At 34.9% G+C, this 14,990-nt stretch overlaps 5 protein-coding genes across 5 annotated transcripts; 1 reads left to right on the top strand and 4 right to left on the bottom strand.

Annotated features, from left to right (window-relative positions):
• Positions 1-108: 108 nt before the first annotated feature.
• DFA_08595 (putative transmembrane protein) lies at positions 109-2,292 on the bottom strand (the record flags this gene model as incomplete). The annotated part of the gene is made up of 2 exons (XM_004356030.1): positions 109-1,092; positions 1,198-2,292. 2 exons carry the CDS (start codon positions 2,290-2,292, stop codon positions 109-111), a joined length of 2,079 nt encoding a protein of 692 aa, XP_004356083.1.
• Positions 2,293-2,489: 197 nt separating this feature from the next.
• DFA_08594 (uncharacterized protein) lies at positions 2,490-3,857 on the bottom strand (the record flags this gene model as incomplete). The annotated part of the gene is made up of 7 exons (XM_004356029.1): positions 2,490-2,553; positions 2,825-2,935; positions 3,016-3,156; positions 3,285-3,519; positions 3,550-3,569; positions 3,644-3,690; positions 3,855-3,857. 7 exons carry the CDS (start codon positions 3,855-3,857, stop codon positions 2,490-2,492), a joined length of 621 nt encoding a protein of 206 aa, XP_004356082.1.
• Positions 3,858-3,986: 129 nt separating this feature from the next.
• Positions 3,987-7,541, bottom strand: DFA_08593 (uncharacterized protein; the record flags this gene model as incomplete). The annotated part of the gene is made up of 8 exons (XM_004356028.1): positions 3,987-4,419; positions 4,556-4,696; positions 4,814-5,069; positions 5,716-5,864; positions 5,985-6,128; positions 6,257-6,564; positions 6,829-7,171; positions 7,282-7,541. 8 exons carry the CDS (start codon positions 7,539-7,541, stop codon positions 3,987-3,989), a joined length of 2,034 nt encoding a protein of 677 aa, XP_004356081.1.
• Positions 7,542-8,207: 666 nt separating this feature from the next.
• gbfA (G-box binding factor) lies at positions 8,208-11,500 on the top strand (the record flags this gene model as incomplete). The annotated part of the gene is made up of 3 exons (XM_004356027.1): positions 8,208-8,357; positions 8,455-8,662; positions 8,751-11,500. 3 exons carry the CDS (start codon positions 8,208-8,210, stop codon positions 11,498-11,500), a joined length of 3,108 nt encoding a protein of 1,035 aa, XP_004356080.1.
• A 514-nt stretch (positions 11,501-12,014) lies between these two features.
• atg8 (autophagy protein 8) lies at positions 12,015-12,670 on the bottom strand (the record flags this gene model as incomplete). Its single annotated transcript, XM_004356026.1, has 3 exons — positions 12,015-12,237; positions 12,330-12,438; positions 12,631-12,670. 3 exons carry the CDS (start codon positions 12,668-12,670, stop codon positions 12,015-12,017), a joined length of 372 nt encoding a protein of 123 aa, XP_004356079.1.
• Between the last annotated feature and the right edge of the window lie 2,320 nt (positions 12,671-14,990).

Raw genomic sequence — 14,990 nt, 5'->3', positions numbered from 1 at the left:
ATTTTCTAGATTTACAACAATGATCATCCAAAATGATATATTAAATTGTAATAATGAAAAACAATAATTTATTTATTTATTTAATTATTGTGTTGTTTTCTTTTCTATTTAATTTTTCTTTACCTTGAAATTAGTTAATTGACCTTCAGTATCAGAGATTTCTCCACAACCCCAACGTTTGAATTGAGTCATTTCCAAATCACGATAGAAAACATATTCACAATAACGACGTTCGTTGGTGGTATCTTGGAGACCCGATGCCATCAAAGTCTTGTAGTTGTCACCACCAGTCTTTTCGGTGATGTAGGAAAGGAATACGGTTGGCATGTTGTTGGTCTTTACAATTTCGGCGGCACCAGCAGCTTGGAGCTTACGATCGATGACGTCTTCGGTGTTTCCAAAATGAGTAACAATGACATTGACTTCGGTGTCGTCGACTCTGATGACGGCGTCAATAAGACAGGCCAACTCACCCTCTGGCGATGGGAGAATGACGTGCTTGGAACGCTCGATGGGGAATATCGACAAGAGGGCACAACCCCAAGTGTTTTCAGATGGGGCGGGTCCAAAGTCAGAGTGCATGTGAAGTTCGCTGGCCAAATACTCGACCAAGTCACGGTTGCCCGTCATGACACGTGAAAGATCAGACTCGAGCAAACCAATGACGTTGGCACCGTGGCTGGCGATAGCTTGTGTGATGTTGGGGAAACTGTTTCTGCCATAGTTGTCGTAGCCAAAGTGAATGGTCCAGATCATCGACTTGATCTCGGTGGGTGGATCGTTTTGGACGGTGGTGGTGGTAAGAGTGCGCTTGTAGTGGTGACCGGCGACACTAGCTTGGGTGGGATGTGAAAGAGAACGGTTGACAGAGAACAAAACCAAAAGAATGAGCATACCAAAAATGGTGTAGAATGACTCCTTGGAGGGGTACGAGGTAGTGCCCATTGTTGGACTACGCAACTCCTTCTTTTGAGAGGTTGGTCTAATCGATTCTCTCAATGCACCAAAACCAGCACACAAAATAACTGCAATAATCATGGTTTGATTTCTTTCTCTTAATAATGTTGATCCTAACCACCATGGTACGAATTTCTAAAAAAATAAATAAAAGTAAATAAAAGTTTAGTGGTTTGTATCTATAGATTGTTATTTTTAGTTTCTCTCTCTCTCTCTCTCTCTCTTACATATGAAACAAACGTAAATAGCCCAGAATAAAAGGACAACGTAAGTGATAAAGGTGGCGATAAAGAGTTTGGTGATTTTGTTGGTATTGGCAACGTTTTCAAGGGTGACGACCCAGAGTGACATGAGATAGACACCGACGAGACCACCAGAGACGAGACCGACAAAACCAATGACGGTTGGCACCGATCCAGAGCACCAGCCAAAGACGGCACCGCAAAAGATGGCAAAGAAAAAGTAGTTACGTGATGTGACGATCGAGGTCTTTTTGGAAATGGCAAAACCAGCCATCATCATGACAATGATGACGATACCGGCTGGGAATGGGCCGAGATTGACCCAACGTGGAATGAGACCATAGGTGGAGAGTAAGAGTTGACAGCCAAACAAGACACCACCGAATCCGATACCAGTGGTCCATGGACATGGACCGTCTTCGAGTGTAGGACGACGACGGGCACTTTCCTCACTGTCTCCGGCCAACTTTTCGCGCATCAAGATGGCAAAGGAAACGACGACGAGGAAGACACCAAAGATGATGTATTCACGCCATGTCACAAATGGATTGATGGAGAGATGTGGAAGACGCATGAGAGCGTGGAAGATGATGGCTACCATGTATGCATAGGCAGTACGCTCACGACGAGCAGTGCTGATAGAGTTGGCACCAATAAAGGTACGGCATTGACAGAGCCAGTCAATGGCGAGAGCGGCACCGACAAAGACTGTCTTGGTGACGTGGAGGTTCTCAAAGAGAATAATCTCGTGCTTTTCCACGTTCTTGGGGTCAATGTCGGTTGGATAGAGAGCAGCAAATGCCATCAATTGAGCAATCAAACGCAAATAGAGATTGAGATAGCCAACCAATTGGGAAATGGGTCCAATGCCGAGAAGCAATGGTGTAAACATCATGACGAGGAATGCTTCCATGCCAGTGAACCCCATGAATCCCATTGGATAGAACCAAATGATCGAAATGTATTCAACGAAAAGACTCCAATTGACAAATGACATTACAAACTCGGCCAAGAAACCTGCCATCTGTTTGTTATTCATTGCCAATCCACCTGCTCCGCTACCGCTACCATGTGTTGGTTTCTTTGTAACCATTTTCTTCTTCTTCTTCCTCTTTTAAAAAAACACTCTTCTTTAAAATAAGATATTGATAAAAGGAGAATATAATATAATATATAATATATAATGATATATATAGAGCGTGTGTGGTAAGATAGATAGATAGTGTTGGGAGTGCTACTCTCTTCTCTCTCTTTGAACATCAAAAAACAAAAAAATTCAAAAAAATTAATTCAATCGCCGTGATATGGACGAAAAAGGAAACAAGAAACGAATCTTTTAATCTTTTTTATAACTCTAATATATAGTGTTATATATAATATATAAATATATATATTATTTGTTTACTATTATTATTTTTATTATTATTATTGATAAATACATCTAGTGCATATTTATTTAATAAGTAGGTAGGTAGGTAGGGGTGGATAAAGTACAATTGTTACATAATGAATAAATAATATTAAACCAATGCAGTGCTACTACTAGTAGCTGTTGGTGAGGTGAACCTAATGGGTTGGTTGGTTGGTTGACATGGTAGTGTATGTGTGTAAGGATCCTTATTTACAAGAATACCATTAAAACCAAAGAGACCAAAGCAATTAAAGTGACTGGGATCATGGTGCTAGAGGCAGATCCAATAGCTTCACAAGCTCCTGCACGAATGAATTGTTGTGTCCTATATATATATTCAAAACAATTATAATTAATAAGTATTCAAAAAAACTATATAGTTTATATCATTCAATGTATACATACCAATATGGTGTACCTTTATCAGAAACCTTCATGCCAATACCAATGTATGTATAGTTTCCAATCATATTTGCGTAGTGACCTGGTGAATTCTTCCATCCATTGACAACTTCAGTGTCAGATTGATAACCAGCTGCAACATTCCTATTGATCGAGATATATATATATATAGATTATTATTATTATGGATAGAATCAATCATTAGTTTCTTTGGATGATATATAGTAACATAATAATGTCTGTCATTGATCGATGACAAGTTGTATACATACTCTGCCCAACCAGTACCATTGACCATACCATAGGCTACCATTCTATCTGAAAGTCCTCCCTTTGGACTGTCATGTGTCATTGTTTCTTCCGATGCTTGGTACTCTGATTGTGCTTGTGCGGCATCAGTCATACAAACAATTAGTGATAAAGGCTCTTTACTGACCTCTCCTCTAATTTGATTGACAAGATCCAAATGATTGTCAATGTCAAATACTGGGGCTGCATAAGATGCCACTACAAATAATGTTACAATAATTAAAATACTTTTATACATTCTCTTTGCTCTAGTAATAATAATATTATTATTATCTCTTTCTCTCTCTCTTTAACAAAACAACAAAGCCCAAACTTTTAATACTCGATCACAGAGAAAGCCACCTTTAAAGCCATCGGATATAGCGCAAACTAAAAGTAACCAGAGCAAAAAAAAAATATCTGGGGAGAGGTTTGTCGCGACAGACAGAAGCTTTGCGCTAAAGTGTTTGATGAGTCTAAAAACAGATCATCCTTTTATTCAATCATATAATTAGGAACAGGTGGTGGGTTGTTTGGGTTGTTGTTGCGTATACCATATTTTTGCAAACTGGTTGTTGCAATTGAATTGAATTGTTTATTAAAATTAAATAAATAAATAAATAAGGGGGTTTTTTTTGTTAAAATACAAGTTACAAAAGAGGGAGGATAGAGCAACCTATGAATCTCTAAAAGAGTGACAATGTGATGGAAAAGATCAAGGCAATGAGAACTGATGGAATGAAAGTGTTGGTACCTGTCGATGTACCTTCATCTCCAGTTGTCAAGCCATCTGTAGTGGTCTCAGTTCCGGTTGAGTTACCAGTTGAAGTGTTGGATGTGGTTTCAGTTCCAGTTGAACCACCAGTAGAGGTGTTGGAGGTAGTTTCATTTCCAGTTGATGTTGTTTGTGAGGTTGTTTGAGAGGTTGAAGAGGTAGTTTGTGATGTAGTTTGAGAAGTAGTTTGTGATGTTGTTTGAGAGGTGGTTGGAGTACTAGTGGTGGAAGTAGTAGTAGAGTTTGAAGAAGTGGTGGCAGAGTTGGTGGATGGTGAGGTAGTAGATCCAGAAGTAGTAGTTGATACAGGTGTACATTTTCCATTCTTGATGAATTGTTGGGTCCTGGAATTATCCAAAATGAAAAAAAAAAAAGAAATATTTCAAAACAAAATGATAATTATTAGTTTTGGCACATATATAAATATATCTATATATCGTGTGTGAAAACAATCCTTTTTTTCTATAATAAAATACATACCAATATGGTGAACCTGACTTGGTAGTAGCCATACCAACACCAATGTAGGTATAATCACCAATCATGTTTGCAAAATGACCCGGTGAATTCTTCCAGCCAGTGACAACTTCTAAATCAGAGTAATAACCATAAGCAACATTCCTATTGATCAAAAAGATTTAGAAAAAAAGATAGAGAGAGAGAAAGAGATAAAAATAATTAATAAATAATTAATTTAATTACAAGTCTACTATTTAAACTATTTGTGGATAAACATACTCTGCCCAAGCAGTACCTTGAGACATTCCAAAAGCGGCAGTTCTGGCAGAAAGACCTCCCAATGTTGAATTGTGAGTCATAGTGTCGATGCTGACTTGATAGGCAGATTGGTTTTGTGCAGCAGCGTTCATGCAACTAAGTGTTGAAAGTGCTGGCTTTCCATTTTCAGATCTGATAGCATTGACAAGTTGTAAATGATATGTAATGTTAAAGCTTACTTGTCCTTGTCCGTTGACAGAGGATGGTCCGAAGCTGGCTAAAATAATTGATACAGAGATCAAAGAAATTAATGATAAAATAAATTTGTTGTACATTTTTAATTATTTGTAAATAAATAAATAAATAAGTTAATTAATAATAATAACCGTTGTTAACTAACTTAACTTGAGGTTGAAGGAGGATTGGAACTCCTTTATACATAGTGGATTTAAATCAAACCATTTAAAAGATTTAATAAACCATTTAAACAGTTTTGGTGAACAATGTTCTTAAGAATCACAGTTCGTTAAACCATTGACGAAATATGGGGCTGTTGTCAACAACCCAATAAGAAGAAGAAACTGTGGATTGCTAGCGATAGAAGATACTGTCTGTTCAAAAAATCGTCTAGATTCTTTCAAAATGTGGCTTGGTTTTTCAACAATATGGCCTTGTCCACGTCGTATTCAGTGAACTGCCGGTGATTTGATGGCCATCAAATCGATCAACACAACAAAATAAATCATCAACCAACACCATATTTATGAATCTTTTTAAATATTCAACTTGTATTAACAAATAATAAAGAAAGAGTAGTAAGAAGCAAGAATAATGATGGTGACATTATTTCTAAAAGATTGCTAATGTCATCGTGATGGAAAAGAGCAAGGCTGTGAGAGCTGATGGAATGATAATGTTTGAACCTGTCGATGGACTTTCTCCTCCCCCAGTTGCCAAGGACGTAGAGGTTGAAGTAGAGGTGGCAGTCGTACTTGTAGCAGTTGTTGTAGTAGATCCAGAAGTAGTAGTAGTTGATGATATACATATTCCACCTTTAATGAATTGTTGTGCCCTTTAATAATTGTTCGAGAGAATGGACAATAGAATGGAATGGGATTGATCAATAATGTATTAGTTTTTCTCAAAAATGAGGGTAGGGAGAACAATTAAAATAAATAAATAAATAAAGTACCAATAGGGTCTACCAGTACGGCGGGATACGCTCATTCCAATACCAATATTAGTGTAATTTCCAATGATATTTTTGAGGTGGCTTGTTGACTTTTCGAATGCATTAACAACAGTAGTATCGTTTAGTTGGCTATAGGCAACATTTCTTTTTAGAAAATAAAATAAAATCAAGTAAATAAATTATCGTTAAATATTTTGTTGTTGTTCAATCAATTGTTATATATAACAATTGGACATTTGGAAGAGAGAGAGATATTATAGATGTATACATACTCGGAAATACCTTTTATATCAGATACTCCAAATGCCTCTATTCTTTGTCTGAGGTTTCCAAAGGGAGAGTTATGAGTCATTTGGCTTATCGAATTTTGATAATCTGCTTGGAATTGTGCTGCTTGGTTCAAACAACTGAGTGTTGATAGTGATGCCAATCCCCTTTCAGCTCTGATTGCATTGACAAGTTGTAAATGTAATGTAATGTTAAAGCTTACTTGTCCATTGACCAAACCAGGACCATAACTTGTAAAAAGGATTGTGATTAAAGACATAAAAAGAGATAAAATAGATTTAATGTACATTTGCTAGAGTTGTTATTATTAATAAAGTATTGAACAACATGTTTCTGTTTGTTTGGTGAAACCAAGTTGGTGTGATCACCAACCAACAATGGTCAAAAGATATTGTTTTAAATTGTTGTTGGTCCCTTTGTCTACGTGGTTTAATTTTCAAAAAAAAACAATAAACAAGTATTAATTTGTACTCTCGATTATTATTATTATTAATAATACTAATATTTATTTATTTATTTATTTATTTATTATACAATTGTGAATGAATTAAAATACAAGAATGACAATAGTGGTAAAGAGGTAGATAAAATAAGAGATTGTCATTTTGAATGATGAACTTGGGAATTGGTCTATTCCATCACTACTACTATTACTGCCAGTACTACTACTGGTACTGGTACTGCCGCTACCAGTAGTTGTACCTACTACTTTTGGAGTACAAGAGTATGTTGGTGAAACACCACTAAAATGTTGCGTCCAGTAGACATAGTTGGTATCCATGGCCACACCAATACCAAAATATTCAAATTTTTGGTTAATCATATTGGCATAGTGACCTGGACTATCCCTCCAACCAGCTACTACTTCATCATCACTATTGTACCCTGCTGCAATATTCCTTAATTTCAAAAAAAAAAATTTAGTTTCTTGATTGGATTGATTATTCTTCCAAAGAGAGTAATATTATTATGATTAAATAAATAAATAAATAAAATATTAGATACATACTCTCCAGCAGCTGATATATTAGCAGCACCATTTTGTCTCATTACATCAGTTGCATCACCATGTTGCATTACATGATTGGAAGCCATCCAATTTGAATGTTGTTTGGAACTAGCCAACATACAAGTATCCAATTTTAATGGTGCTCTACCAGCCTCTGATCTAATTTGATTGACTAGTTGTAAGTGGTATTTTGCATTATTCATTCCATTGGTTGCAACAATCACAACAAATATAATGATAGATATTAATTTAAATGTCATTCTTCTATTCTATCCTTTAATGTTAATAATAATAACAATAATGAATGTCATGTTTTATAGATAGTTTTTAGATAGCTATTGCTTAATCAGCAGTTGGAGAGCTAACAAGAAGCCATTGATCAATCAATCGATTGGGTTACCATTCCATTGTATTTAGATTATTGTAAAACAAAACAGCACACACTACTGTTGAGCCTATTTAAAGATTCAATCGTCTGATTGATGAAAGACTGCCTGCTGTGGTCGTAGTAATTTTCGGTTAGGTATCTGTGGTATACCATTAGTGATTGGGAATGATTGTGGGTGGGGTGAGTTTGCAAAAGCAAATGTTTGCAAAAAATCATCTTCCCCTTTCAAAAAATTAGCTGTTGTAGAGCTGGGAGGGAAACCAAGAACTGTATCATCATCACCAACTTCATCTGTCAATCGGGTACCCCTTCCGATATTATCATTCATCAGCATCATAATAGGACTATACTAAAGTAGAACTCAGCTCATATATTTATATATATTATCATCAATAGTATTAGGTATTATATACATAGATAGATAGATACTAAAACTCTCATCAAGAGTGTTGTTATTTAGACTAATAGATAGGGCAGGGAGGGTAGACTTGACGGATAGTAGTATAGAGTAGAGTAGAGTAGAATAGAATAGAATAGAATGGATCTACATAGAGATATAGAAGGATGGTTAGCATCTAAATTAGAGGATGCATGGAGTTCTGAAAAGATTGCTCCCCTTCTTACCAAGGATATATTAGAGTTTTGTCTATTAAAATTTACAAAGATTGATAGTGCTGTTAGAATGAAGGTATGTTTAGAGAGAGAGAGAGAGATAGAGATAGATAGAGAAAAGGTCACATGTTTAACAGTACTGACAAACATTTAATTGATTTATGATGGTTTAGCTCTTATTCTCATTTCTCAGTTTGAGAAAGAAACAGTTTGGAGATCTTGAGGGTACAATCAACATGTTGATACAAGTAGCAGATGAAGATGATGATGAATGGGTGAAAGCACTCAGTCAGATACTAGTTACCATTGCACAAGACAAGATATCAACAGACATTGATTTGGATTCATTCAACAACTCTATCAAAAAGATTTCTTCACAATGTATGGATAACTAATTATTATTTATTATTACATCATATCGATATATAATGTATACTGATATTATTTAATGTTTTGTACTACTTTGTAGTAGAGAGAACTGGGTCACCCAAATTCTATCCAAAGGAATATATGTATTTGAATTCAAATGTATTGCCAAGTATGGCATCGACAGCGATTGAATCATTGAAACAACAGACTGCGACGGGAACCAGTCAACACTTTAGATTAAAGAAACCTACCTCTGAACTTCCCATCTTTTCAAAAAAATCATTTACTCCAACTCTTACTGCATCAAAGTCTGGTGTTCCGACAAGTGGTGGTGGCGGCGGTGCAAGCACAGGTACAACATTACCTAGTATTGGTGGTGGCAGTGGAAACAATGCACCTATAGTATCTTCTTCATCCACTTCATTTGGTAACACGTCGCCAACGTCGACGGCTACATCGTCGTCTACTCCATCAATGACACCATCACAACTTATTGGACATGAATCACCAACTCTACGAAATGATAAACTTAAACTTGGATCGAGCGGCAACAATAACAACAACAACAATAGCAACAGCAATAATAATATGGCTGGTAATGTAGGTGGATCACCACTTAGAAAATCAACAAGTATATTTATCCCTCGAACACATCATTCCTCACAATTGGATCTTTCAAATAGTTTATTGGGAAATCCAAACAACTCTGCAGCAACATTATTCAATACATCTTCATCTTCATCGTCGTCGTCTCAACATAATAATAACAATCCTTCACAGATGCAATCTCTACAATCAAGTAGCAGTGGTTTAAACAACAATTCATTAGAGAAACGTGGAATACAGAAAAAGGGTAGAATGCAGATCCTAAACATAGAACAAGTTCGTGAGATTACTCAAACCAATACAAAGAAAAAGAGACCTCTAACAGAATCAAATTCTGCTACAAATTTGAATGAAAAATATCAACAACAACAACAACAACAACAACAGCAAACTGGTCAACAACAACAACAACAACAATCTCAACCTCCTCAACAGCAACAACAATATGTTCAACCTCCTCAACAACAACAACAATATGTTCAACCTCCTCAACAACAACAACAATATGTTCAACCACCTGTACAACAACAGCAATACAATCAACAATATCAACAGCAACAACCACCTGCTCAACAACAATATCAACAACCACCTGTTCAGCAACCACCTGTTGTTCAACAACAATATCAACAACCGCCTGTTCAACAACAACAACAGCAACCACCTGTTCAACAACAATACCAACAACCGCAGATGACTCAAATGGATCAATTAATTCAACAATCTATCCAACAACAACAGCAACAACAACAACATAAATTGACCAATTCCAATTCAAATTCCAATTTAAATTCCAATTTAACACCAAATATTGAGCAAAGTATACTTGATGATATTGAAATGGTAACATCTACAAGTACAACTGAAGCTTCAGCAACACCTACAATGAAAGGAAAAGGACCAAAGAAACAAACAAAGATTGTAGAGTCGACTGAAACGAAAAAGGAGAAAAAGGAAAAAGAAAAGCTAGAGAAAAAGGAACAAAAGGAACGGGAAAAGCTGGAAAAGAAAGAGGAAAAGGAGAGAGAAAAGTTGGAGAAAAAGGAACAAAAGAAACGAGAAAAGGAAAAGGAAAAGGAGGAAAAGGAAAAAGAAAAGGCCTCGAAAAAGGAAAACAAGAGAAAAAAGACAAAGGAAGACGACCAATCTACTACAGTTGGTAGCTCTGGAGCAGTTGCTGAAACACTAAAGAAACAAAAAACGTCAAAGAAAACAAGCAAGGCTACCTCTACAACTACTACAAGTGGTTCATCGGAATCAAACTCTACCACTCCAATCATACCTGATGATATTATTACTGGACTTGGTGGAAATACAAGTAGTACTCTTTCTTCACCTCATTCTACCAACACCTCCAACACTAACATCAACACCACCACAACCTCTACCTCTGGACCTACCAATGTAATCTATCAACAACAAGCACAAATACAAGGAGCTGAAGATCTAAGTGGACTATCGTCACTGATGAATGCCCTCGAACAAAATGGATCTATACCACAAACAACTATGGTGGAACAACCTCAACAACCACAACCTCAACCTCAACAAATATTCCAGAAACTTTCAAATCAAAATCCTTCATCTTCTTCTTTACAAATTCCAGTTCTTGCACCAGCTCTTGCAACACCTGTTGTCGCAGCTCCTCTTACTCCTAATGCTTCTGTTACTGGACCACCAATGGTTCAACAACCACAAATATTACAACCAACATCACAAATTGAAAACTCTCAACAAATCAACAACAACAACAACAATATTGTAAATTCTTTAACGACACCTACTACTCTTCCATCTCTTCCTCCTCCTCTTCTAGTCCAACAACCTAGTATACAACAACAACCACCACCACCAAATCCAAGTCCACCATTTACATCATTACAAACTTTTCAACAACCAATATCACCATCAATTCAATCACAATTATCAACCACCTCTGCTACGACTCCTCCTCCACCACTACCAATCCAACCGCAAACCAATGTTAATTTAGATCAAATTTTCCAAACGGCGACGCATCTCACTCTTGAGAATAGAAGTATACTTGAACGTTTCTTCAAAACCGACAAGAGTAATCCAACACCAGCAGAGGGGAACATCAAACAGATACCACTATCCATCGAACAAAAGGTCGATAAAGGTGCTGAAATTACAGAAACTGTCATCTTTGAAATTGATTATGAAAAGGAAACCTGGAAAATATTAAAAAGAAAAAAGAAATCTCAAAAAACTAATGTATCCTAAATCGAATAAAACTCAATGTTAAATATATTATTATCTCTTTAAATACATATCTGTTGTGGTTAATAATTGTTGTTGTTTTTTTATTAAAAAATAATTGTTTTGGTAAGAAAATATACAGGTTTGGTTATTATTATTATTATTATTATTATTGGTTAATTGTTGTTGGTTATTGAAAGATGATGAAATGTAAAAGGTAGTAAATAGTAGTAGTAATTTATGAATACAACAGAATGGGTTTATATATTGTTTTTTTCAAAAGCATGCCTAATTATTTACATTGCTCTATATTTTTTTTTTCCTTTGTTATATATTGTTAGGTTTGTTGGTTGATTGATTATATATATTGAATGATTGTTGTTGTTGTTATTTTTTTTGTTGTTTTTTATAATATTTTTTTTGTTCTATTCATTCTGTTGTATCCTATGTTTTATCAAAGAAAAAAAAAAACTATACTTCTTTTTACTATACTATGATAACACCAATCTCTTGTGAGGTCATTGAGTTGTTTTTTAATTTAGTTGTCAGAGTCACCAAAGGTATTCTCACCACTGTAAGTAATGTACAAAAATCCATCTTCGTCCTTGTAACGGTCATAAATTTGTGAAATAAAGGCGGCTGTTGGTGGTAAAGTATTATTAACAAACAAATAAATTGCCTTTTCAGCGTTGATCTTTGGCATGTGCTTTCTAATTTCATAAACAAACTTTCCTACTGTAATATCGGCTGGAACCAAGTACCTAATTTAAACAACAACAAAAAAAAAGTGTTAATATAATCACCATTATAAACTTTAATATATGATTGTCTTTCTTTGTATATATAACTTTACTTTTTCTTATCAATATCGGGAGCATCTGATCTTGGTGCCTTTTCTACAATGACTGGGATTCTATCGGTATATTTGCTTCTAATTCTTTCAGCTACTTCTCTTCTCTTTTCTGTAATATATGTATATAAATATGAAGAGGTTAGTATATATATATATTGTGTTTATACTTGTATCACTGTCTTGTTGTTGTTATTTGTTTTGTATTGTTGTATTTGATCATATATTGTTGTTATTGTTGTTGTTGTGGTTGTAGTTGTAGTATTATTGTATTGCTATTCATTCATATTCATATGATACATACCGAATGGGTGATCATTCTTGAAGCTTGATGTATGAGTCATTTTTAATCGTCGGTAGGTGTTGGGTAGATAAAGTATAAATAAAAGGTTTATAAAAGGTTTAAAGAAAGAGTAATAGAAATGAATATAAAACTATAAAATTTAGAATAAAAGTGTACACTTAAATAAATGAGAAAAAATAATTATGACGTTGTTATTGTTGTTGCTGCTGTGTTGTGATATGCTATGCTATGTGTGTTTGTGTGTGTGACTTGTAATTGTCTTTCTGTCTGTCTGTTATTATTTTGTTAAAATATAATATATATATAATAAAACAAACAATTAATTAATTAGATTATAAAGATAAAGATGAAAAAAAAAAAAATTAAACTGACTGGGGAAAGTATATTAAATTTTCTTCTTCAACCTTCAAGAGTATAAAAATTAATTTTTTAAATATTTATTTTTTTTGATATTGAAAGAATTGAGTTTGAATAATGATGTCTTCTAGTTGTTTTTTTTATGCAAACATTAGGTGTTGTTGTAAAATTATTATTATTATTAATAATAATATTATTTTTCCCTCTCTCTCTCTTAACCCACACCACCCACCACTCACTTTTCACCCAAAATGAGTCACCACACCGTAGTGGGTGGGTAACATAGACTGTCTGTTGAAGAAAACATAAACATAGACGGAAAAGCTCTCTGTTCATTGTTATTACTCTGACTTTTTCTTTTCAAGAACAGCAGTGATACAACAAAGATATTATATTATATGAATGAGGATGAGGTGGTTGGGCAGAAAGACATTGTTGACCATGGTAGTTCGTTGAGATCGGGATCGATCAAAATGTTGTTGATTTTTTCACGTGATTACCTTTGTCAGGTGGTAGATCCCAAGGAAAGGGGGGACAAGCAAGAAAGAGGAAAAGAAATTTAGGCTTATAATCATTCCATTCTTTATTCGTTTCTCTTTATATATATATATTTACCTATTTTCACAAAGAGTGTATCAGTAGTAATAGTAACAGTAGTAATAGTAATAGTAGTAACAGTAGTACGTAGTCAAGTAGAGTAGGGTAAATCCTGGTCCACAAATAGAATACTGTCTATAGAGAGCACTTCTTTTTTGAAGACACAGAGCACATAGGCCAAAGGAACATTGTATAATTCCTCTCCTTTACTCTTTGTATTAGTACATTAAATGGTCAGTATTATAGTAATAAGAAAAGAACACCCATCAAAAGAGAAAGAAAGAGATAGATAGGTAGTAATAGCAGTAGATATTTATATAGTCACACTACCCAGGCCAGCTGAGGGGGGGTATCGGTGTTATATTTAGTCTATTTCTTTAATTATCTACCTTTATTGTTTGTGCAACACAAGAGATAGGAGGAAGATTAGACACAATCGGGTGATAGTACCCACATTTCACCAAAATATCTATCCACAAATGTATATAACACACATATGGCTGGTAATATCGAGATGAGATATCACCTCTCTTGTCAGACGAAGAATAATATATATCTAATTTGGCATAAAAGAGAGAAATGTGTGTATGTATGTGGTACAGAGTGTTGGTGGTAATTGGGATGGTAGGGGGTTTGTCTCATTGAATCTCATGGTGATGATAATGTTATCCATTTTCGTGTGTTGGTGTTAAACACATCCATCGATCAATCAATATCAATATAAATATTGAGCTGATGATAGAATTGGGAATTGGAGGGAAATCAATCACATTAAACAGTGTGTGTAGTGGGGGGATACAAGAGAGAGAGAGCAAAAATAAACACAATGCAATTTGGGAATTGGTCTCTCGCAGCTATTGCTGTATACAGGCAATCCAAATATTACTATCTAGAGATACTTTTTGTAGTTAGTGTTGATTTGATTCCACCTCTCTTTCCTTTCTTCTCCCTCCCACCTTTTTCTCCTTCCTCCTCATCGTTTGCTCAACAACAACAACAACAACAACGGATATAGCAACCAAAAGATAGCAAGTCAATTTACACCAAATCATCAACAATTAATTAATGCGTATTTGTTGTTGTTGTTTAATATTATCTTATCTCTCACTCCATCATTTGACCAATACCAATACTATCTTTACCAACAACAATATCCACAATAATAATCTATAACTTGATCAATATCAATAACATTAACATTCCAACAACAATAACAAGTGTCTTTGTAAAAAGGAACATTCAACAACTAACGTTTGTAAGTAGTATTAGTAGTAGTAGCAAGTAAAGATAGATACTAAAGTGTAGTCGAGTAGTAGTGTGTTTCAATTAAGTTAAGCTCGGTTGCTTTATTTTAAAATAATCCATTCGATCTCCCTTGTTTTTTCATTGCGACAAACAAACAACCC

The sequence above is a fragment of the Cavenderia fasciculata genome (assembly GCF_000203815.1).
Source record: "Cavenderia fasciculata unplaced genomic scaffold Scf_ET2XIPL01COFD4-5, whole genome shotgun sequence".
In the NCBI taxonomy this organism is placed as follows: Eukaryota; Evosea; class Eumycetozoa; order Acytosteliales; family Cavenderiaceae; genus Cavenderia; species Cavenderia fasciculata.
The sequence above is the reverse complement of the archived record's forward strand: the minus strand, read 5'-3'. Positions and strand labels throughout refer to the sequence as shown.